The 25,119-nt window shown below is 40.9% G+C and overlaps 1 protein-coding gene across 1 annotated transcript; it reads right to left on the bottom strand.

The window, feature by feature from the left end:
* Nucleotides 1-12,534: 12,534 nt before the first annotated feature.
* LOC145643279 (MSL complex subunit 3-like) lies at nt 12,535-23,981 on the bottom strand. The gene is made up of 13 exons (XM_081700847.1): nt 23,759-23,981; nt 22,537-22,619; nt 22,015-22,110; nt 21,619-21,719; nt 21,346-21,440; nt 20,807-20,935; nt 20,558-20,722; nt 20,142-20,296; nt 19,237-19,553; nt 18,233-18,342; nt 17,345-17,444; nt 16,574-16,658; nt 12,535-13,661 (listed from the first exon to the last, which is right to left on the bottom strand). The coding sequence occupies exons 1-13, from the start codon at nt 23,855-23,857 to the stop codon at nt 13,562-13,564; spliced, it is 1,635 nt and encodes a 544-aa protein (XP_081556973.1). The 5' UTR covers nt 23,858-23,981; the 3' UTR covers nt 12,535-13,561.
* Between the last annotated feature and the right edge of the window lie 1,138 nt (nt 23,982-25,119).

Raw genomic sequence — 25,119 nt, 5'->3', positions numbered from 1 at the left:
TGTGCTGGAGAACACTTTGTGCAGTGGTCCAAATCTCTCATCATCAATACAAGATCTTGGTGAAAAATTAATGCAACTCTGGACAAAAATAAATGTGACATTGCAGAAGCTTGTGGATATGATGCCACAGCGATTGCTTGCCAAAATCAAAGCTAAAGGCAGTCCAACGAAATATTAGAGTGTGTGAGCTTTTTTTTTTGGCCAGGCTGCGTGTGTGTGTGTGTATAGATTATTGTAATGCATAGTGTTTTTCATAGTGATGTATTCCATCAGTTATATAAAATTCATTAAAACGCAGTGTCTTTAATTTCATAGTGGTGTATGAGTCCATGAGTGTTTACACATGCATCACTACTACATGTCTGCAGGCTATGGCAGATAGGCATAAGAGGCATAAGAGGATCATAACATGCAAAGTCCATAATTCCAAAGTCCAGAGTCCTGTAGCCGCTTACACTAAGGTGGAGGTCCGTTAGAAAGCATGTCACTTTCTGACTTTGGGATAAGGAAATGAATACTTCCTACAGAGTCTTTGTATATTATACACACACTCAAAGATTCCAAAAAAAGTAGTTTTGATTTAATTTACATATGCATCAACAAATGTATCAAAATAATTTATCGACGTCAGTGCATTTCATCAAAATGTAATTTGCAATTAAATTACAAAAATCAAAGTACACAAAATGTTTTGAGGACATGCTGAAAGCTATAGACTAAACAGCATAGGAACACAGCTCTACAGCAGGCCTGAGACTGAGTTGAGAGCCTGACGGCCAGAGGAGGTTTAGTTCAGACACGTGTCATCACACCATGCTGCTCATTCGCATATAGCTGACAGGAAATTCAAATTCCCCTGTATCAGGAGGATACATGCTGATGGATGCTGGCTTTCTTATCGGACTGCTCAGGAATAACATGAGCTGACTGAATAACCAACTGTTTAAAGCACTGACAGCACAGGGCTGAGATGCATGACAGTGATCGTTGTAACAGAACACACATTCATCACACAGTATGAAGCAGTATATAAAATCAGACTGAATCTCTCAAAACCTCCCAGGAATAAAGTGCATAGGTAAAAAGACACAAACATGATAAATGAGAAAACAACTAGACTATATGATAAAAATTTATATTTTTGTACAAGGTAATTCACAAACAGCTTTCATTATTTCAAATACAAAAAAGTACTGATGCCAAAGTATTCTGATAATTTTTTTTTTCTCTTTCATATTATAATGGGCATTTCAAACACATGTAATTAAAATATTGCCTATCTGCAGATGTATTCTGTTGTCATGGGTTGAGAGTCGTCCGTATAAAAATCTTACTGGGGATAATGTGTTCTTCATGTCGGCCAGCTACGAAAAGGGGAAAATGATAATCAATCATCGAGCCTTCTCAATAAATCTAGTATATGCTAATAAGGGGTGAATACAGTTGGTCAGCATTTACGAGCAATCATAACTGAGGCAGCTGACAGCATAAACACAGACTACATAAAAATGGGTGCGTGTGCGTATGTACACGTGCACACGTGAGCCGTGTACTACTTCCAGTAATCTTAAGATCCCTGCTTCCTGTGTTGGGCGTGGTCTGTTTCCCCGCACCTCCATATATTTATTAGGCAATGCTTTAGTAATTCTATTGTGAAGGAGTTCCATTCAGATGCATAGCTCATGATTTGTGAACAGGTAGTGGCAATGTAGTAATTCATGCAGGTAATGTCTTTGCATGCAGCAGTGAATGTGTGCACCCACATATCTTTCCTTTGGGTCCTCTACACTGACCACAAAATGTTCAATCATAAATCTTCACGGACTGACTACAAATCACAGACACAGCACTCACCAGGTCATTCCACAGGTAAACCTCACTTATTACAGACTCATGTCTGTAAAATGATCTATGTCCTTTCAAAAATGATCTATGTCCAAGTACCACTGTCCAAGTATCACTGCTTGATGTATAAGAGAATCAGCACAGTTGGTCTCTGAACAATTTTTAGCATGCAGCTTCTGCCCAGAGCACACCTATTCCCAGGACCATTTCTACCATATACTAACATGAAGAAACATTTGTGATGATGATGATGATGAAATTCCTATCTTCCCATGTCCTCTCCTACCATACAATTCCAATTCAGTCCAGTTCAGCATCAGAAGAAAATGCTGTGTTCATTGTTGCTCTAATCTTCTTAGGCTGATATGTTCCAAATCCAAGCTGTCCTCTCCGTTTCATCTTCTTTTGTTTGTATAACAGTATGCCAGTGAAGTTACGTAATGTGCTGTGGTGATATGGACTTTCTGGGGACTTAGTGGACAGATGAGGTTCAGTAGAGGTAAGGGTGGTGGGGCTTTAAGTACAAAGCTCCACAAACTAATGAAATCACTTGATCATGTCATTAAAACAATGACAGCACATCAAGAAGATATTAAAGATCAAATCTCTTTGCATAGATAAAGCTGACTGAAAGGGTTCAGTGGGGACTCTGTCAAAAATAAAGACGCCATGGGTGCTTAGGCTGCAGTTACTGTGTGGAAGACTGTCACATAACTCGGATCCAGGATTAACAAACCTGAAGTACATTATGTTGAATGAGTTTCCTTATAGGGAAGACACTGAGGTTCTTTGTAAAATACTATACAGAGCTAATCTATTACAACACAGTATCTATCAAAGACCAAATTAAATGGGCTGTTCGGTATGGAGAAGTTAAGCGAGCAGTATAGTTTTAAAAAGCATCTAAGAACTCATATTTCTAGATACAAGGCATATTAATAATCCTAGGAATTCCCTGTGATATTAAACCCATGTGAACTTTGCACCTTGATCCCATTGGCAACACATAGAGCATGCATATAATTCTTAGTGCTATCACTTTGAAGTCCTAAGTTCTTCAGTGCATCCATAACTTATGCAGTGGGTTGAACTGTTGTCAATCTGTGATGAACTGCAAGATGAAAAGATAATAAAACACCAACAGGTAATCTGCTAAGCACATATTTCACTGCCAATATGAACAAGTGTTTAGAATGTACTGTATTCTAACCTTACTGGAAAAAAAAAAGCTTTTTATTTGTTCCCACAAGGGAGTTTTTATCATTTTGGTTTGGTCACAGATCTTACTTAATCGATATTTTCATTACGAGGGATTTACCACATTCTTGCTAGTGGCATTGCCTACACAAAATTATTTTGGCTCATAAATAATCTTATAACAACTGTATGTGGTGCTTTTTAAACTAGTAACTATTTTAATAATGTTCCTACCAGCAAACAGACTCCATAAATACTGCCAACTTAATGTGCTGAACAGTGAACGTAGGCCATTAGCATTCATTCAAATTATTAATGTGAATACTGAGTCATTAGTCTAGAATCAACTAGAAGCACCATGAAAACCCAGAGGTTTAACAAATGGCTGAAAAATACAATTCATTTAACACAGAATGTCCAGGTCTATTTAGCAATATTCCTAGGAACAGGCATAAGAATATTACAAAATGTCGAAAGAGAACATGAAACATGTAAACTAGTGTAGTTTACTAAATCTAATTCAGAAAGTGACTCGAGAATACATTCCTAAAATGCATTTTGTAGAATTGTAGAACCTTCTAGAATCTAAAATGTGTACACTCCATGTAGATCCCATTACCCCAAATGTAACTAACATGGCAGACTTACCTTTAATAAGGAGTCAGACTGGGCTTCGTGATGAGATTAAGTTGCACTTTACAAATCAACTCAACACCTAATGGTTTAGAAATGAATTAACTTGATTGAGCACTACTAGACCAAGCATCTAAATCATGATTTGGGAAAGTGAAATTGGTTGTTCTTTTGTTAAAGGTCTGGTTGTAAAATTCACCAAACTGAGGGTGAAGACAGGGATCGAAAGAGAACAGTTATAGTGACATGGAAAAGGTCTTTTCATGGTGAAGAATTTGGCATATGAGAAAATGAAACAACATGCAGAAGTCCACGTATGACCTGCGGATTGGCTCCAGTATTGACATGGTATTGATGTATTGTACAGGTTGGTTTATAATTTGGCGTTTACATGTAGAGGAAAGAGAGTGTCAAGTCAGATGTTCGATACTCCCTTCACCATCTCATCATGCAGTCCTGAAATACTACCGACAATGCTGAATACCAATACATGACATAATGGCTTATCTACTCTACAAGAAGACCACTGATAAATAAAATAGTCAAGAAAACTGCAGTCTTCCCAAGAGTGTGGCCCCACAATTTGACCTACTTCCTTATAGCTAATTTTGGAGCCAGCAGGTTGGGACACATGACAAAAGTAGCATAAAGGATACCACTGACATAATCATTGCTCAGCACTGATCGTAGTCTGCAGTGATATCAATGCCCTGGGTATCAGAGGATGGAGTTATCCCCAAAAGAGGAAAAGCGAGACCGGGAAGGCTAAACTGCACGCACACCCACACACGCATGCACACACACAGGGAAGAGAGAACAACATGCATCCCGCCTATGACCTACAGTACCATTAGAGTGAGAGAGGATCAATGCTTCAACAGCTGTGGCTACAAATAAAGCAGACAAAGCAGCCGTAGAGCCATGTTGAGAGAGATTAGAGACTTCAGCCTGCTGGCCACACCTAGAGAATTACAGCAAAGTCTGGTATCATCATATTTATCCAACTACATTTTCCCATGGACATGAGATGACTGACTATAATGAGAGGATTTTGCAAGCCTTTTAAAGCTGTTCTAAGTGATAGATATATGACATTTGTATTTGTTTTAGTCCAAGACTGCATGATACACCTGATTTAGAATGATCTCTTAATAATAATGATAATAATAATAATAATAATAATAATAATCATTATCTCTTATTACTTGGTATCATCCAGGTATTATGAAAAGGACAAAGTTAAATCTTAAAAGTTAAATCTTTCTCCAAAATGCTTTGACCTTGAATTTTTCAAATGCATTAGTAACACACCATTTAATTCAATGTTGAATTTCTAGGATTATGGAGATTTGCAATATACTAGAACAAAGTTCCACTCTGGGCTTTGCATGTGTAGTTAGCGAACTTTAATACTATTCACCAGACATGAGCTCAGGGCAGCTCATCTGGTGAATATCCCTCTCCAAATAAGGATGTTTGAGTCACTGTTCTCTGAAGTGCGGGACACTTGTAAGGTGACACCCAGGGACTTTTGCTTTGTTCTTGCTCTTGGATGGCTCATCAGCACCCTGTCTAATATGCTCTTATTTCCTGAGATGTTCCTGGCTGTAATCCACAGTGAAGCTCAATTTGTCTAGTGGACCCACATGACAAACTTCTTGCTATTGACATCTTTCCACCTATACTATGCCACCGGGATGGATCTGGATTTGTTTGAACCATATTCTGCATAGGTACAACTATATAGCTTGGTGTCAGGAGAATAACCTTGACAATTCCTGATGTTTTAGATCAGTAAACATTACCTTTACAGGTTATTCAGTTCATTTAATATTTGCGTGGTAGGGTGCTATTTATTCAAGTGTTAGTCTAAGCAGGAAACCGCTGCTCAAGTTACCTGTTCTTTGATGTTTAGGTGAATATTATTCCATCCAGCAGAGAGGTGGCAAAACAGATATACCACAGTACAAGATAAGATAAGATTCCCTTTATTGATCCCCATAGGGGAAATTCGAATGACACAGCATCTCCAGCACAGAATAAAGAGAGTTAAAGATAGAATTACAATAAAATAACTACAAATAAAAACTATGGGGACAGTTACTATACTATACACAATTACACAATTGCCCAAGTGCCACCCCATCCCATAGTGATATACCGTCCTGGCCAAAGGTTTTGAGACTAGCACAAATTTTGGTTTTCACAAAGTTTGCTGATTCAGTTTGCAAAAACTCTAGATTGTGAAGAGTGATCAGCAATTAATTGCAATTAATTGTAAAGTCATTCCTTTCCATGAAAATTAACTTAATCACAAAAATTAATGCATTCCAGCCACTGCATTTCAGCCCAATCACAAAATAGCCTGCTAACAATTTCAGTGATCTTCTCACTATCTTAGGAGAAAGTGTTAACGAGGATAAGGCAGCTGATATCACTCTGTCATGGTGATTAGAAGGGTAGACTGGTTGCTTTAAAACGGTAGTGGTTTTCTTCTGTTAACCATGGTTACCTCCAAGGAAACACATACAGTCATCATTGCATTGCATCAAAATGGCTTCACAGGCAAGGACATAGCTGCTTGTAAGATAGCACCTAAATCAACCATTTATGGAATCATCAAGAACCTCAAGGAGAGAGGTTCAATTGCAGTGAAGAAGGCTTCAGAGTGTGCAAGAAATTCAAGCAAGCACCAGGACCGTCTCCGAGAGAGGATGCAGCTATGGGATCGGGTTGCCACCAGTGCAGAGCTTGCACAGGAATGGCAGAAGGCAGGTGTGAGTGCATCTGCACGCACAATGAGGCGAAGGCTTTTGGAGGATGGCTTGGTGTCAAGAAGGGCAGCAAAGAAGCCACTTCTCTCCATGGAAAAACATCAAGGTCAGATTGACATTCTGCAGGAAGTATAGGGATTAAACTGCAGAGGACTTGGGTAGTTATTTTCTCTGATGAAGCCCCCTTCAGACTGTTTGAGACATCTGGATAAATGATTGTCTGGAGAAGAAAAGGTGATGGCTAACATGAGTCCTATGTCATGTCACCAATGAGGCATCCAGTGACGCATCCTGAGACAAGGCAGTGGGTTTGCTCAAAGTTCTGCCTAAGAACACTGCCCTGAATAAGGAATGGTATCAAAACATCCTCCAAGAGCAACTTCTCTCAACGATCCAGGAGCAATTTGGTGACGAACAATACTTTTTCCTACATAACGGAGCATCAAGTCAAAAGGCAAAAGTGATAACCAAGTGGCTCGGTGAACAAAACATTGAAATTTTGGGTCTGTGGCCAGGAATCCCCCCAAGATCTCAATCCCATAGAGAACCTGTGGTCAAGCTTCAAAAAGAGGGTGGACAAACTAACACAGAAACTATGATCAACTCCAAGCAATGATTAGGCAAGAATGGGTTGCCATCAATCAAGATTTTGCCCAGAAGCTGGTATCCATCATGCCAAGGCAAATTGCAGAAGTCTTAAAAAGAAAGGCCAACACTGTAAATATTAAGTCTTTGCTTAAACTGGATCTATTTGTCAGTAAAAAGTTAAACTTATTAAATGCTTATAATTGTACTTCACTAAACCATCTAAAAAAACTGAGGCAGTAAATTTGTGAAAAGTCTTTTTTCCAGAGTGCCTGTACTTTTGCTAGAACACAATGACACTGCTCTTATTTTATTATTATTGCTCTCATTTGGCTTCTATCCTAAGTGGAAATGCAAGTGTTTCACAGTGTATTCTGTTTAATCATCACCCAAAGTGACATAATAGCAATTTAGAACCACACTCTAATGACATGTGTAAATAATGAGACGCATCCAGAATGGCCACTGAACAGGGACACACATCAATGAGACCAAACAGACACATTTATTTACTTTACATGTGCAGTACAACTACAAAGAAAAAGTATTTAATGTCCTACATGTATCAGGTTGTACAGTGTGATACAGTTGCTGATCACCTCTCAGCCATAGTATAAATGAAAACAGAGACAACAGTCATTCTGCATGCAGTCGTCATTCTAGTGTATGCAAAAATTCAGGACTGAATCATTTGATCTCATGAGATGATTAAAAAGTCTTTAAGAGCTTTCTGAAAGATCAAGGATTTCCATGATCATGATGCATGTGAGATATAGTAGTGTATGCACACATAGAACCCATTCAAAGGCCAACAAAGACAAGCACTGTCAATAAAAGGAAAAGTTAGAAAGGTCGAATTGGAAATGACTTCTCTGAAACAAGATCTTGGTTTATAAATGTTAGAACTGTTTAAGATCCACATTAAAACAAGGATCAAGTGTAGAATCTGTGTAAATGAGTCAAAAGTCAATACATTAATTACATAGGATGGTGCATATTTCAGGCTTATTCTGTTTATAACATAATTCGCCACTGGTATATATAAAAATAAATATCCCCAAATTGCAATAGCTATGAGACAAATTCTAGCTATCAAGATTCCATGGCTGACTTTTGCAGATATAAAAATTCTTCTAACATCTACATCTCCCATTCATTAAAAGTACTTTAAAACATTGTTTTAAACCTCCCACAATTCCTACCTCATGAGTCAATTAATTTTATTCTTCATTTATCTGCTTTCATGTCCCACCAAAGCTGGCCATCTCAAATCATTAACATAAGTCCATGAGGGAAAAATCAATCTGTTCTACCAGTAACCTGCAAGACTATAAAACCAAAAGAGGGAGGCACAAAAAAGACTGATACCCCAAATAAAACAAAACACTGCCATTATGGCAGTAGACAAAGCTGATAGCATAGCTATTCACATCATGACAGGGTGCTGTTCATGCACATCTGGGAGCAGGTGCATTACTTCACGTGCCCCTGAGCCAGCCCGTCCCAATCCAGATGGCGCATTCAGATTTCCCTCTGCTTCACGCCCGCCTAAGCTCCTCAGACATTAACTACGCCATAAGAATATTAACCATTACCGCGGGAGATGCGCTGTTGTTCCAGCGCCTCTTCCTCCTGCCTTTTGTTTGTCTGCATTTGTTTCCCTTCTTCTTCTCGTGATCTTAGTAATCACTGGGTTTGTTATACAGGTGCCATGCAGCAGAAAAATGATCTAACCAGAGAGTTTGGTGGAGAGACTCAGCAGTAATGCAACATAGGTCGCTGCATAGGTGTGAGAAAGCAGCTCTGAAGAAGGGACAAATGTGCAAGGAAGGTAAGTGTTCTGCTTTTTGTGAGGTGAAGGGACAAGCAATTAGAAACTCATTAGAGACTCCTTTTAGAAGATAAAGAGGATCAATGAAATAAAACATGTGCACGGTTTATCAAGCGCTCTGGCCACAAAGCTCAAGCCTTCTATACGTTATGTACTCAACCACCACTGGGTTCCTTTGCATGGATAGTGAATCCATGTTAATGGATAGAAAGGCACCATGAAAATAACACGGTTCTTTTTAGATTGCTGAATGAAAGAAATATGCTGAACACCTTGGTCCCCATCATCACACCTCTTAAAATTTTGTGTGTGAAAGAGAGGGAGAGGGTAAGCACGAGAGAGAGACAGAAAGAGAGAGAGAGAGACAAATACAGAAAATTCAAATGAATGAGCACTTGAGCACTTGCACAGTGTGGTAATGAACTCTTTGGAGATTTCCACCTTCCAGGTACAGGGACTCCCTTACATTATGCTCTAATGGCTGCATCATGCTAAATGAGAGCCCCTAGTTTTGTTTAATGGTCAAGGTCTTTGGGATATGTGTACACCTTACCTGTACCTAAGGAAGCAGTCGGGTTGATCATGCTATCAGCACCTATGCTAAACATGACTACACTAAGAAACCTGGAACACTGATCCTGCATGCACTTCTTCCCTGCTTCCCACTGTCACGAATGCACACATGGGGGGTATCAGCATGACTGTCCTATCCTATATGCGCATGCCAAAGGCTTGTACACTTTCCAAATCAACACACATACAGCACACTCTGCTGTTCAGCTCCACAGAAGAGTGCAGGCATGCAGGGGGCAGGGGCAGGGGTGGGGATAGTAGTGTCCTACTGGAAGTGCACTAGCTCTCAGTAAAAACATTTTGTCGATTCCCTAGTCAATTCAGCTTCTGGAGCGTGCTAAGGCATCGAGGACAGCTTGGCCTAGGATATCGACCACAGTTCTGATTAGTGCAGCTCAGTGCTTTATCACCTTGGACACAACTTACTCGACTGATTGGTAAAGGATCAGTAAAGCCCAGCTGCGTGGTGGAGAAAGTGCTGCAGTGTTCTCTCCAGCAATGGGGTACTGTTGGAACAAAGGGAGGCAAGCACACTTATTGCCACAGTGGAAACTGCTGTAGGCAAGAGGGCAAACCGCCTCCATGGACAGTGGATAGGGGTTGCCCCGTAGTTCTGTGTTAGCCTTTGCAGAAACAGTAGTGTTTCAAGATGGCTAGGACTAGGACTACACAGCTGCATGCACTGACCACAGCACCCATGCACCCCTATTAGAGTTCTCTTAAGAAAGTCAGGAGTCCCCGAGCAGGGGTCTGACTACATGTTCTGTTGTGCCATTGTTTCTAAAAGGTAGGGCAAGTTCCCTCAGCGAAAACTCAACCATAAAGCCAAGGCTAAACATGCCCCCCACCCAACCCCATGTTTCAACTAGAATGCACAGCCCCAGGAGAATTAAATAATCTGGCGAAAACAGCTATGTTGGAAATAAAATACATTATTCACACATACAAAAAAAGGTCATAACAACCAGAGCGTGAGTGGTTAAAAAAAGAAACGACAAACTGTAACACTCACTTTTGCATCTCTAAAGGTTCCTCAAGCCATCCGACATCTGCTGCAGTCAGGGATGTCTCTGTGTTGGCCCTGGAGTCCATGTTCACTGCTCAGAAATCCAAGGCAGCTTATGTGTAGGAGACGTGATGAAAAAGAGAGAGTGATAGAGGCGGAATGGTACTGTCTGATGGAAAACCCACCTGCAGATGCATTTCCAGATGCTGGTACTCTAATTTTAAATTAAATAAAGAGAAACAGATATCAAGAGGATGGGTGGAAGAAATCAGTTTATCAGAGGCCCAGACGTACGGCTGGCCTGATATTCCTCTGCAATTGGATACCACGAGGCTGAGCTGCCCGGTTCCGATTTCTCGCCTAAGTGCTCCGTTGCGCTCTGCTAGGGCATTCCGATTGAATTAGCACTTAGCGTGCTGTCCATTTGAATCATTATGGCAGAGAGAAAGAGAGAGAGAGGAAAGCACACACACGTTTTGTAATCGCCTAGGAGTGCGTTTCGAAATGAAGCTCAATGCGCGTCTATGCGTTATCCTGGCGCAGAGCGACAGAGAATGGAGGATTCTCTTAGGATGTTATAGTGGTTTGTAGCCGACATCAGTACATCAGATATGATACACGCGGGGTGCAGTTATTTCACTACTGACAAAGCAAATAGAAACATTCAAATTACGCTATATTTTATGGTATATACTACGAAACTAAATGAGTAGATTAGGAGTTAACTTAAATCTGACTGTATATCTCTGCTTTAGATCATCTGAACAATCTTCAGCTGTCACTCACAAACCAATGAATCTTCAGAGTACAACTCTCCAGCTCACTCACACATTGATACACCCGAGATCACACCGACGGATTTCCACATTTTGCTCAGTTGCAAGTGAACCAGACCATCTTGAAATATGATGCATGACAGATAACTAGCCAGGTAGCGTTAAGCGATACAAAAACAATATAGGATCATATAGGAACAACAAAAACTTCACACGAGTGGGTAGCCACTCTTTAATACAAGCAAATACCACATCTGTATCTATATTCAACACTATAATTAATCCTATGAAATAGTTTTTTACCACCTTGTACTTTCCACATAATTATTGAACCATCTTTTCTTGATTATGCTTATTTCAAGGGATCTTCAAATTACTGCACTTTAGATGCTCCTAATTTTGCTTTCATTATTTATTACAATATTAGACAATTTGACTTTAATTAAAATAGGTAAAATAATCATGTAATCAAGAAATACACTGGACTAGCTCCCATGCAAAGTGCTAGTTAAGAAAGGCATTTATGCAGGACAACTGCTTTCAGTGTAGCCTACATCCAAGAGGTTTTTATATTGCCAAGATATTTATTTTGCTCCGAGTTTATACAGCAGCCTATAAAAGTGGCATGGCATTGTTAGTCTGGACACTGTGGCTTTTAAAAAAGATGAAAGAACATACCTGTGGGTACAATGAGTAGGGTGAGGACTTCTCTGGTTCTGCCACGCATGCTTATGACCGGAACATCTCCTCAGTGATATAACATGCTTCCGTTTTGAAACCTCACACAATGTGCAGCTAGTAAACAACAAAAGAGGGAAGGTTTGCGTACACCAGAGATGTGATAACGTAAGAACGTGCAAGGTTCAAAGAAAAGCAGTGTTTCAACTGATGTGCTAGAGGGTCATGGCAAGGAACAGCTTGGTCCATGAGTGACCAGCCAGCCTATTCAATGTACTTCAGTACTATTAAGCATCATCACACCCCTAATAAACTGTTTTTTACTGTCATTAACTTGTTTACTTGTTTGCAGTTCACCAAAGATTTTGTCTAATAGCATCTATAACTTAATACCAACATGATGTGTTTAAGCAGCTGTGTCACGAAGATTTCATTAAGACTGTGTCTTCCCAGTGCAAGGGTTCTGCACTGCATTGTAAATCTCAGGTATATATAGCCAATAGTGTCTTTGGAGTAGCCCATGTGTTTATACTCACAACGTTACACATACTACAGTTCATCTCTATTTTATAGTAGCATAAAATTACATCAAGTGACCTGAAAGTACATTTTTATAGCACTTAATCCTGAAAAATGTTTTAGTGGTCAAAAGAAGGTTTATTCTGAATGGTCTGCACACACACAGGCAGAAACACAGGACCAGGAATCAAGCAGTGGAAATGTCAGAACATGTCAAATTATTGTGGAAAAGCTGGAAAATCTAGAACCTGAAATGATTTTATTTTTTTACTTAGGATCTTAAATATAAAAACAAGAGATTTCATTTAACAGAGACTTAACCAGCAAGTGTACATGTTTTCTAAGACATTATTACAGACGAGACATAGAGTCGCACACATTTATGCTCTTAGTATAGTAGGTGTTCAGGGATAAGCTTATGAATGTGATCTGATCCTACATTCGCGCTCCTACCCCAAGAAGCTTAATAAATAAAAGCTGACAGCTTCAGAGGAAGAATGCTGCCCTAAGAGCAGATTTTGCCCTTTACATTGTAATAAATGACACACACGCAGTGCCTGTTCCCAAATCAGGCCCTCTTACTCTAGTTCATTAAGTATCCGAATGTGGTATGATTACTAAAAGACATCATATTCCATCAAAATGTAGGAACATGGCCAAAAGGGAATCAAATAAATGAACACTTGCCTTGCTGACAGGTGTTGATTAACAACATGAGGAGAAAAACAAAAATCACAATTAAAAACAATCCTCACTGGGAAGGAGTAAGTCAAAGGTAAAAATGGTTCACAGATCTCCACAGTTCCCACATGTGGGCCTCCAAACTGAGTCTTTTCTTGCTGCGTTCAGCGCTTGCGGAAGCAAAGAGGGCGGGAAGAGCCAGAAGGGGCGAGGCAGAGGATGAAGGAGGAGAAAAACACAACCACTAGGTGCCAGGAGACGGAACCTTCAGAAGCGAGTCAAACACAGGGCGGTTCTTAAGCCATCATATGTCCAAAAAGCTTTGAGCCAAAGAAAACCATGAAAAACAAAAAGCAATAGATGTCGTTGCCCCAACAGTGGGGGAAACAGGACAACAAGTGCTTGGCACAACAAGGCTGGCGGCATGGGGGTGGGACTGGTGCTTCTTGAGAGGCGGAGTCTCTCAGTAGACTGGACGTGGTTGCTTCATGCAATAGTGGGCCTCAGTGGCTGATACATACGCTGACTCAGGAAAGAAGTCCTCATGAAACTCAGCCAAGAACCTGCCCAAGAGACAGATCAAAGATGATGTCAGGGACCAGCACCAGGAGATGGCGGTTCCGATGTTTTTGGCTTCCTCATTCAACAAGTGTCTCTCCCCACTTCTTTTGTTAGATAAAGGACGCCATGGCAGATATGAAAATGTCGGCACACGAACACCCATATTTAATCTTTTTTACATTTGTGACAGGAATAAGGAACAAGGGTAATCAAATTTCAGGTTTAATCTGAAAAACATTAGGTAAAATGTACAGAGTGTTAGTCAAAAAACAAACAAACCTTTACAGAACATGTCTGCTCCTCCCAAACACAAGCTAATTAATCACTGTATCAGTGCTAAACAGAGCTCAGAAGTGCACTCATCCAGCTTTTTGGGTTTAGAAAGTGACCGTTCAGTTTCATCAGAATTCCCAATATATTGGGCTCTAGGGTATCCACACAACAGAAATAATTCAAGAAAGCAAAAACTGGTTCTGAAAAACTCATAGGTTTATGGATTTAAATTATGTGAAGATCACTGTGTGTAAACACAGTGAGCATACGGTGAATTATAAATTCATACAGTGTAATAATTCAACATCACTCATATGATGATTAATCAGCATGGTATAAAACCCTGAGACCCATTTGTTTGTGTCTGAAATACATTTCCTTTTTTAGAGATTAACTGGATGCCCCAGTCAATACTGAACAAAAATGTCAAGCCCTGCTACATATCTAAGGGACCGTTAACCTGGAAAAGCGTCTCTTAACGGTCGATGTAGGTCCCCTGAGGCGCCAGGGCAACCGGTCTTACGAACCCAAAGTTCGTAAGTAAAAAACTCCCTATCTAATCATGACAACAAGCTGAAATGCACTTAGCATTTTGTCCTGTGTTAAATCCCCCAAATCTTGCCTTGCAATCTTGACCCCTGCTGGATGGGACAGTCACTACTGTGTACATTGCAGCAAGAGAGCCTGTAGTTGTGGGCTTGGTGAAAGTCAAAGTATACAATTTTACTTGAAAAGAATAACGATATAGGTAGACAAACAGACTTGCACATCGTCTCTGTGTGGTTTCTGTTTTAAAAAAGATACAATTCACCATCAGTCTGACGACCCTCCACACCCAGCCACATCCAAGATCGGCTTAACCTCAATCATTCTTGCAGAGACATACTAGCCCAATATCCAATCATGTACGGTTTCCACACATCAAAAGTTGCTCTTTTGCGTTGTTTTCTGAAAAGCCATTTGTAAAAAAATCTTTATAGAAAAGGAAATTCAGTTAAGTGGAAATTTGACATTAACAATTAGAAAAACATCTCGTCTGACCGCAGGCACTAGCATTCAGAGTAAAACACCTGAACGCAAAAGCTTCTACACTGTGCTCTATAGCACCAAGTAGTGGTGGCAGACAGATCTGCAGCCTTTTGATCAGAGAGGAGAACCTTGGGGCAAGATTTAAAGATTATTCTGTAGGCTTGGTTGACGCCCACTTATCTTCAGCACTTTTATGGTGAAATGACACCGCACTCCTACCCTCCCGCTTCTGTACAGGGGTGTCGGCATCAGATAATGCCTCAATCCCTGCTCTGATCTCTTCAACCCAACAATACAGACAACAGCTGGGGTAGGCGCCATCCTCTGCTCCTCTGGGCTTCATAGGTATGGCAGAAAGTGGAACAGCCATATCCTACCATAATGGGACAGCCAGGTCCGCTCAAAGTGCTGGAAAACCTGCTCCACACGTGGAGAACATGCTCAACGTGCTGTCCTTGCTGCAACGCCACCACTGGTTCTTTGCCGTTCGGCCAAGTCCGTGTTCCCAGCACTGAGGGAAGGAGCAGGCAGGGGCCTGGTGGGTGGGTGGGCCCTGCCCATCGCTTCAAAGCTCTCAGCCCGTTGTGAAATTGATGATGCTAAACATTCTGTGCAGCAAACCTGAGCCTCTCTTTCCACCACGCCCAATAATACGGTGTGCCTTTTATTTAGCACCAGAGCAGAGCAGGGAGGTGTACAAGAATGCTACTGCATGGGGCTTGCCGCCATGACACTGAAAGAATCAGTTTCGTCAAACAACACGCATGACTGTAGAGAACGGGGATGCAAGGAGCAGTCTCAGAGGGCTACTGCAGCCTAGTCCACAACACCCATCTCTGTAGAAACTATGGCTCGTCACTGCCCACAGGAGGCCCTGCTTCTGTAAATTATTGATCTAAACACAGAGTTTAATTGCACACTGTTCTGATTAACTGCCAACAAGGCAAGGTCATTGGGGGAAGAGAGAAGCACCATCAAGCCACCAGGAAGAAAACAGTGTTCAAAATAATGAAAGCAAAACAAGAATTTGGCAAACATAAAACACAAAAATGACACCTAAATGCAATATAACCATGGACAAATTAGCATATAAAAGTACATATACAAACATGCATACTGTATCATATATCTGACAGTCAGCTTGTTGGATATTTATGTGTAATTAGAACTCCTATGAGTCCGTAAAGGATGACGTTTTTGCATTAGGCTACTGCACTGAAAGTCACAAAGGATTTATAATACTGCATTTCAGGTAGTCTGCTGTGGACATTAATTACAGCCCACCAATTTGTGAAAGACAGCTTGGCATGGTTTTGATTAAGTGAGATTGAATATTTATTCCTGTTTTGGAGCAAATCCGACATGTTTAGCTAGAAGTCATAACATCACAGTGTCGCTTAGAGCTTAAGGTACTGGCACAAATATGACCTCTGTAGTTAATGTTCGTTGAGTTTGACACGCATTACACGTTTAGCTTTTAAAAAAGGACGTGTGGCTGACAGCTCCACAATGCCAGGTGTCCCTCCTACTTTCTATTCAGTGTTACTCAATGTCACTTTGTAAATATCTGCATGGACTAAATGAGTAAACATGGGTGTGGAGTGGGAGGTACCTCAGAAACAACTCCAGGTGCTTGACTAAAGCCCTCAGGTTTTTCTCAGGTAAGTGCATCTTCCCAAGGATCTCTGGAAGCTTCACTGAAGAGAGAGAAATGTTCAAAAGCCTTGTTATTTAACTTAGTAACTCCACACCATCAATCTGCACAACCTGCACATTTTTAAACATAAGAAAAATAAAGCTTATTCAAAAGACTCAGCGTGAGGGTGTCTCGGTTACACACACAAGCGCCTGTAAAGGACAGGCTCTTGGCATGTGTAAGGGAGAGGGCAACCCCCCCCTGCCCCCTCAGCCCACTTTTGTACTGTTAATCCAAAGCAGACAGAAAAAGGAACAACTCCCTACTAGGGGTTGTTTTGCCCTGCTGCACCTATCTTCCCAGCACCAGCATCAAGAACCTGGGTGGGTGAGATAGTGGGCAAGGTCGGGGTCAGAGAGCCAGGAGGAATCGCCTGTAACATCTAAAAGGTTGATTAACTATAAATTTTCTATTACATTAACCCTGCAACCTTCATTTTATACTCTTAATGGGCATTTTTGGGATAATAGTTTCACCTAGTTTTTGAATTCTGAAAGCAGAACCACATTTTTATCTAGAAACATTGTTCATTCCAGCTGTCAATTTGGCTCTTATAGAAACAAAGACATCTTTTAATGCAACCTAAATATATCCCCACGCTCTTGTTAAACTTATGGATGGATTCTCATTTTACAATTACGTCCTCAAAAAGGGTACGCACAGAGAGCATAGCCTCTGGCCACTCACCGAACAGGCGGAGCAGGTGCTGCGAACCGTAGAGGTAGGACGGTGGCGGGGGCTGGTCGCTCAGGGGGTAGTTGTCAGGAGTTAGTCTCCAGCTCAGGACCTGCAGTAGGCATTGATACTGGCATTCAAGCATGACCATCACCAGTCGGTGTGTAGCATTACGCTGCCAAACAAGAAAAGAGGCCCTACAGAAGCATATAATGATGGCAAGTAACTTGACTCTCCTTGGGCCAATGTCAAATGAAATCACCTAGAAAACAAGAGCAAGTTTATCAAGCAGTTCAAATCAGCATAGTGCTGCTGAAGAAACTGAAACGCCCATATTCATGCAATTCAAACATCCAGCCACTGAAGTGGATGCCAAATTCTTCTCACGTCTCTGCAATCAAGAGATGCTCCTGCTTACCCTTTAACACACTGATTGGAGAAAGATCACCTGGCTTATGATCGACTTTTTATGATACACCTTTCTTGGCTTAGTGCTACGCAATTTCCAACACAATCCATCAACTGTACACGTCAAAATGTCATAATAGATTAAATCAATGATCTGCTATGGTGGGAGGAGTTCAGGGACTGGCTGCGCTTCTCAGCCATGTGGGACTACTGGGGAAGGGACATGTTTATATATTATACACGTTCTTGTGGGATGGTCTACATCAACCACTTTAATAAATTTAGTTATAGAATGTTCAGATGGTAAAGACATCTGATATTAGAGGTCTCATTTTTAAAATGAATTTTCACAAATGAAATATTAGTGGCTATACTGGCATAGCACTGAACAGATTCCAGACCCCGTTGCCAATTATTGGGTTAAAGAGAAAAATTCCAATGAAAGACAGCAATCAGAAAAGCTGATCTCAGGTTAGTAGGATGGAAACTTGCCTCGTTCAGCTCATTGTTCCGCCGGCCCTCCAGCCCAGAAAACACGCCGCTACCGTCTTTACTCGGCGTCAGGGGCAATGGGGACGAGGAGCCGCTGTGAACGGGAGTTCCTGTGCAAAGTAAATGAAGAAATAGATTTTAAAACTCTGTATGAACTCTGTTAAACATACAGCAGGTTGCATTTACATGTAAACAGTACATAAGAGGTGAACAAGTGCCATCTAGTGGACTCATGACGCCACTGCTATTAAAATTACTGAAAAGGAAGCTTAAGCCTGTTTTCCCACTGTAGGGCTGAACAGTTATGAGTAGTCAGTAACCACTGCAATCGCATTTCCACATGAACACTTGCCAACTGTACTCAGCACAGTGTTCTTAACACGATTAGCTAGCCATGCTCAGTGCCACAGAACCATTCGCAAGAAATGGCTTAATGGTGTATTACTTATATATTTTCCACCTCCATCTTGCATATTTGTGACATGAACCCACTACTGTCACAAATGCTATCTGACACTGACGTCCAGCACAATCCTGAACAAGGAAACCGTAACTGGGTTCAGGAGTCCAGAATGGTATGGAATAGCCTGATGCAGTCTGAGTAAGTGTTCAGCCTTATAGTGGAAAAGAGGCTTTATTCAGTCCTGCATATCCATGGAACAATACAAACAGCACATCATTCAGCCATTACATTCACTTAATTTTTCAGCCACTGCATTACATCATAAATACCTACCTCTTATGATATATTGTTTATTGTTGAACACACATGTGATATGGTTATTCTGAGTGAAATTATTCACACTCCAATATTGTACAAATTTCCAGATTAAATCACAACTACTCCCAAAAATTCAAAGGAACACAGGAGATCCGAGTGGTCATCTGCCTAATACAGTTTACTGTGATATCACCACAGTAGACCATAACTGTGCTAACACAGTGATAACGACCACAACGAAGGGACCTTTCGGACCAGATACAAGAAGCAGCTGGCAACTCACTTTTCTCCAGGTTCAGGAAGAATTTGGGCAGAGGGGGAGGTGCATCGGAGTGCCTGCGCTTGGGCTGGGGTGAAGCACTGCTCCCACCCCCACCACCTCCTCCTCCTCCTCCTCCATCAACGCTGCGGTCGCCTCCAGACGTGTTGCGGGTGGAGCGCCTCAGGGACTGTGCGGTGTCTGAATCACCATGGGCACAGCGGCGGCGCTTGGGTGTGACGGCAGCAGCCACATGCCCGCCAGGATGCTCGGGTTGGCTGTCCGTGGATTGCGGTGTGGAGGGGTTCAGGCCAGGACTAGGAGAGCGCTCCCGCAGTGCCCTGGGCACAGGGCAAGAGCATAAGTGATACTATGTCCTGCTTTTTAATTTGAGGTATTCTACTAAAATCGGTACATCTTCACGGGTCTCATACTGAGATTATGTTTCAGGGCTTTTTGTTTTTGCAATCTTGAATTGTGATGAAGATAATCAGGAGTATGGGCACAATTCTAGCGATTACCCTGCGAGTTTCTTAAGAAAAATCTAAGCAGCTTCTTGGCATCTGTGGTAAACTGTAAACCTGAATGCACCAAGAAAGTGATAGGTGGTGTACATGGTAATCTTTAAACATAGGTACATTGAAATGTATTCAGTCTCCTCAATGTTTACAGCATAACAACAAATCTGTGTGAAAGTACAAGTACAAGCCATGCTCACTCTACCGCATAATGATGTTTGATCTGCTAGGACAATTTTAGGAATCGCACTCCTTGCAAAAATTCATTTGTGACATATTAAAATAGTCGATTAAAATAAAGGCAACAGCTCACCATGCTGCCTAACTACCTGACACAGTGAGGATTAAACTTTCAGCATTAATTCTAACCTGACCTTAGTTCTGTTATACACAATAACTGGCAGTCCTTACCTGCTAGAACATCCAGCACCATCACTGATTGGCTGGACGAATTTAGAAGAGCTGACCTTCTTGAACTGAGCCTGCTCATTAGGATACAGGAGGATCATGGGTAAGGTGAAGTCAAAGGTGATCCTTAAGCCATCCACCATCTCCTTGCAGAGCTCCTCACTGTCGGTGAAGAGCGCACCAAAAATGCTTAGAAACACCTGAGACTCCTCTTTGCGTTCAAAGTCCTAGGACCAAGTGCTGGTCACATTTACAAAAGCAAAACCCAAAACTGATGCTTACTGCATCACTAGCCCTCAGCGTATTCTCCACACCTCAGTTCCCTTCAGACTACATATTCACATTTCTACTGCTGTAATTTCCTGAACCGTATGAGAAGTAAACAAACAAAACACAGTAAGAACAAACAACAGAGGAACTTGCTTCTTTTCAGGAGGAACGTAGTGCGGGCTCATGCTGCACTGTGTGGAGCTCTGTGGGTGCCGATAGCGCTCGTTGGCAGAGAAGGCGGCGTTTATGGTGAAGTGCTTCACGTATGACTCTAGAATGTTCACTATGTTCATCTGGCACGGAAGCTTCACCAGCTGCGGACAAATGAAGTGGTGCAGTTCATTTAGGTCTTTTAACATTATAGAAACTAAAAGTGTTTCAGATGCAGTTCACACTACCTTCTTTCGCTTGTTGATGTAATAGCAATCATCCTCCAGCTTCTTCCTAAGGACATCAGGGATGTCTATGCTTATACTGATGATCTTGTCTTCACTGTCCCTCTTTGTGTGGGTCTCCTGTTCTTCTCTCTATGGTGGGGGGGAAAAATTAATAAAAATTACATATCTGATATGCTGCAGATATTGTGAGGACAAACAATATATTATGGAAATGTGTGGTTTTATTTATATCAACCATTTTTCTTCAACAATTCATTTACTGGTTATCTGGATAAAGAAAGTATTATATTAAACACACACACAAACATTCATACACACATATAAAAATAAAAAACGTGTGTGTGTACACACACACACACGTTATATTGTGCTATGCATGTATAATATATATCAATAATACACAGTAAACTAAACAGTAATAATACACATTAATACATATTAATACAGCACACAAGGTTTCTTTGCTAATTACATGACTACATTGCGCAAAAGTAGACCATGGCGCATGTCCATGATTGAGTGAGGATCTAAGTGCTCACCATTTCGCCCAACTCTGCAGATGAGTCACTTTCACTTTTTATAGACTCTGGATCTGAGTCGTCCTCGCCACTGGCTTCAGATGACGAGATCAAAGCTGAACGGAAATAAAATAAAAGAAACAAATGATTAGTAAACGCACACAATCACAAGGTTAATTTGCATGGAAGCGCATTCAGTAAATGTCAGACTACATTTTAGAAAAGTTACTAAACGTGCATTGTTTTACAATGACTAACAGCATTATGTCCACTTCAGAAAGCAAAACTGCTTACAAGCATCATCACTCTCCTCCTTTTCCTCTTCAGGCAGGCTTTTTAACACCGAGTTAACACCTGGCAGACGACAGCGTCGCTTCCTCCATCCCTTTCTCCTCCTGTCAGGAACAAAGGATTCATGTTACTGTCACTAGAATCCGAGTGTATGATACAGCTGTTCTCTGTATACATTGGTCTGACTTGCCCAAAGGTCATACAAGACCATAGAAACATGGCAGATAATTTCAAATCTCTCTAATGGTTAAGACGGACTAAACTACGATTCCTTTGGGAAATGGGTAGTTGTTTTTGGAAATCTCATTTTGGAGCTTTAGACCACAACTTCAACGACTATTTCAGGGATTTTACCGAGACGTTTGTCGTTTAAATAAATAAGATGGGGGGAAAACATACATGCGAGCCAAAGCTTTGCGTGCCAGTTTACGTTGCGATTTACGATTTTCTTCTGAATCTCTGAGTACATGATCCTCCGCAGCCCAGCGATCCCAACTGGGAAATGAGCACAACATGGGACAGTATGTTAGATAGCAAGTTAGCAAGTCGAAGGACCTCGCAGCTACAAGTTCCCAGAAAAATAGCAAAAAAAATTCACTCGCGTTAGCTGGATATCCGCCGGAAAATTTATCTAGGTTCGCTAGCCAGCCAGTCTGCAGTCATGTTAACATTAGATGCCTTCATTGACCTACATAAGAGACTTCGAGTACGTAGATAGATAGCGTCGCTAAAAACTGACAATTCAAAAACGCGGTTCAGCGATTGAGCTAGATGTAGCAGTGTAAATACTTGTTCCTAGATACCTAACGCTAGAAAAGTGGCTTTCTAAACATCAGACATGATAGCTAACATGACTATACAGTTCGCTAGCTAGCTAACGGTATGTAAGCTGGTGTGGACCATTGTGGGAATCAAGCTTACCTTCGGTTCCAACCATTGAAGTGAATCAGATACTTTGGGACCCTCTTTCCCTTGTCATCCTTTCCTATTACAATATCAACGACCTAAACGAGAGAATTTACACCGTAAAACAAAAAACTGTGAACAAATGTCTTAGGATAACCGCTACTATGTCCAGCTAGCTAGCTAGAATTAAATGGTTCCTTCAGCTCATTTTCCCAGCTCCCCAAAACATACAATGGGGTCGCAGCTGCAGGCACCGTCGCGTGAACACGCAACGTAACAATGACGTGCCACGTAACATGACGATAACGTAAACACGTAACGTAACGATGACGTGGCCAGAACGCGGCAACAAATCAGCCACTCCGTATCCTAGTGGTCGTGTGGATACGCGTTTGCCAGAGATGGACCTTGCAACCAGGCTACACTTGTTTGCAGATAAAATGTTAGTAAAGGTTTAAGAGTCAGTCACGATTGCACCAAGTAGTACTTATCACTATCTACTGAGTGAGTGAACAGCTTTAGCTATAATAAAGATATGTCTAGTTAGATTAACACGTGAAGTAAAACTCCACAACCAAGCCTACTACAAAGTTATGAAGCTAGCTAGTTAGTTAGCTAGGAGTACCTGCTAGCTGGCTGATTTGAGAGTGGCACACCAACTTAAGTGAATTGAGTTTGCCTATAGTATTGCAGCAGCCCCGTTCGCCTTTTGAAGCGCACTAAGTGGTCATAAATACTATCTAGCTTTATATCTATGGTACGTTTTGTTTTCGAGTTTAATGTTATTTATAAGGTTACCTAGCTAGCTATATAGGTGTTGCTATACGTGCTAAGATGAGTGTTTCCACACATACAGGCCTTACACGAAATGGTGAAACGCTAGCTAGCTAGCTAGGTTAGCCAGCAATAGCAATGATAACTAAAGGTTGCGAGTCAAAAACCCTGCAGTCGTTTAACGGTACAAGTTCTCGAGGAGTATCACAACTTTCACAAAGTGGCTAACTCAAAAATCGTGCGTGTCATTTAGGACAAGTTGCAGTAAACGCACTATGGAGACGTGACCGTGTCATCGCGCGCTAAACTAGCTACGTCTACAACGATAAAATGAGATTTAACTTTTGAAATGATAAACTTAGATGCTCACTGTCATAATACATGCAAATTAGGATGCAACTGGATACAATGTCCCTACTCCCTAAAAAACACTCCGCCGTTGTATATTTTCGTTGTAAGTTACCTTTGCATCATACAGCACTTTGGCCTTTGATGGATCAGGTTCAAAACAGAGAACTTTTTCTCCTTTATGGAATTTAAATTTCATTCCCCGAGAGTTCATTTGTTCATCATGGCGATCAGGAGAGGAGGAATCTGGACCCCCGCTCCTTAACCCGTTCCGCGCCGGGCTCTTATCCTACTGAAAAGTATGGAGATGGAGTGTTGGGTGCGCAATCCTCAAACAGAAACGCGAGTTTGTACTAAGTTTGTCCGTCAAAGTCTCCGTTGAAAAACATGACGTCAAAATTATGAACGGAAGGTGTTACTGCAGCGTGTATAAGAATTGCATAACAAAAAATTAAAAACTCAAAAGTAAACTGATAAAACTTGTATTTATGCCAAATTATAGATAAACTAATCTAAGCAAAGCTATCGCGTTGGAGGAAACGTATACGAAAATAATAAGGTTTAGACTTTATTCGCTTTTCTTGCTTTTACTAAACCTGGTTTTAAAAAAGGATCTGGATTGTGTTCTCTTCAAGATCTTTAATTTTTCCGTACTTTGATATCGTGTAGCTCCTGGATGGAAAAAACAAAACAAAACAGCTTATTAGAAAGCAACCATATATATATATATATGGGCCCATCTTTTCGTCCACATGATGCCGCTGCATTTCCATAATTTATTCTCAATCGCCTTCGTGAAATAGCGAAGAAGCATTCAGATGCAGCTCTAAAAAATATTGCCCCATTTTACTCTCGTCTTTTTCTACAATCCAGTTTTCAGTTAAGGTAACAAATACAAAATATACAATAAATCATGATAAAATACGAAATTTTAACAAAGTAATACAATAATAATACAAAACAAAAATTGTTACATAGAACTGCATTCGGCACCTACATTACAATAGGGTCTCCTTTACCCCAGAGAATTTGAGAAATGGGTGGCACATTTTACACAGTGGATTTTTCCAAATGAACATACCTGAGAACAAGTCATCCATAGCACATGATGTGGAAAAACTGGGCATTTCCTGTGGAATAAGATCAAATATCTGGAAAACAATGTAAAAAGATCAGGTTCCAGACTTGGTAGGATCACCACATATAGGGCTATGATGGGCTCAGTATACTTTATATTAGAGAGGGTTTTAAATAATATCTGACCAGAATGAGTGTAAAGATGGGCATGATGGAAAACATGGTAGGGGGCTTAGAATGAGACTGGTGTCACCTGTCACATGTTGCATTATTATTTTTCTAAATATTAATAAGACTCAGTTTGGTAAGATGTGTACAATGGACAATTTTGCACTGAATCATTCTGTGTTTGGTGACTTCTGAACACTTTCAATAACACTGTCCCACACCATCTTTAAA

This window comes from Electrophorus electricus, chromosome 18 (assembly GCF_041902795.1).
Source record: "Electrophorus electricus isolate QZ-2024a chromosome 18, ASM4190279v1, whole genome shotgun sequence".
NCBI classification, from domain to species: Eukaryota; Metazoa; Chordata; class Actinopteri; order Gymnotiformes; family Gymnotidae; genus Electrophorus; species Electrophorus electricus.
This window is presented reverse-complemented; position numbering and strand designations above follow the sequence as displayed.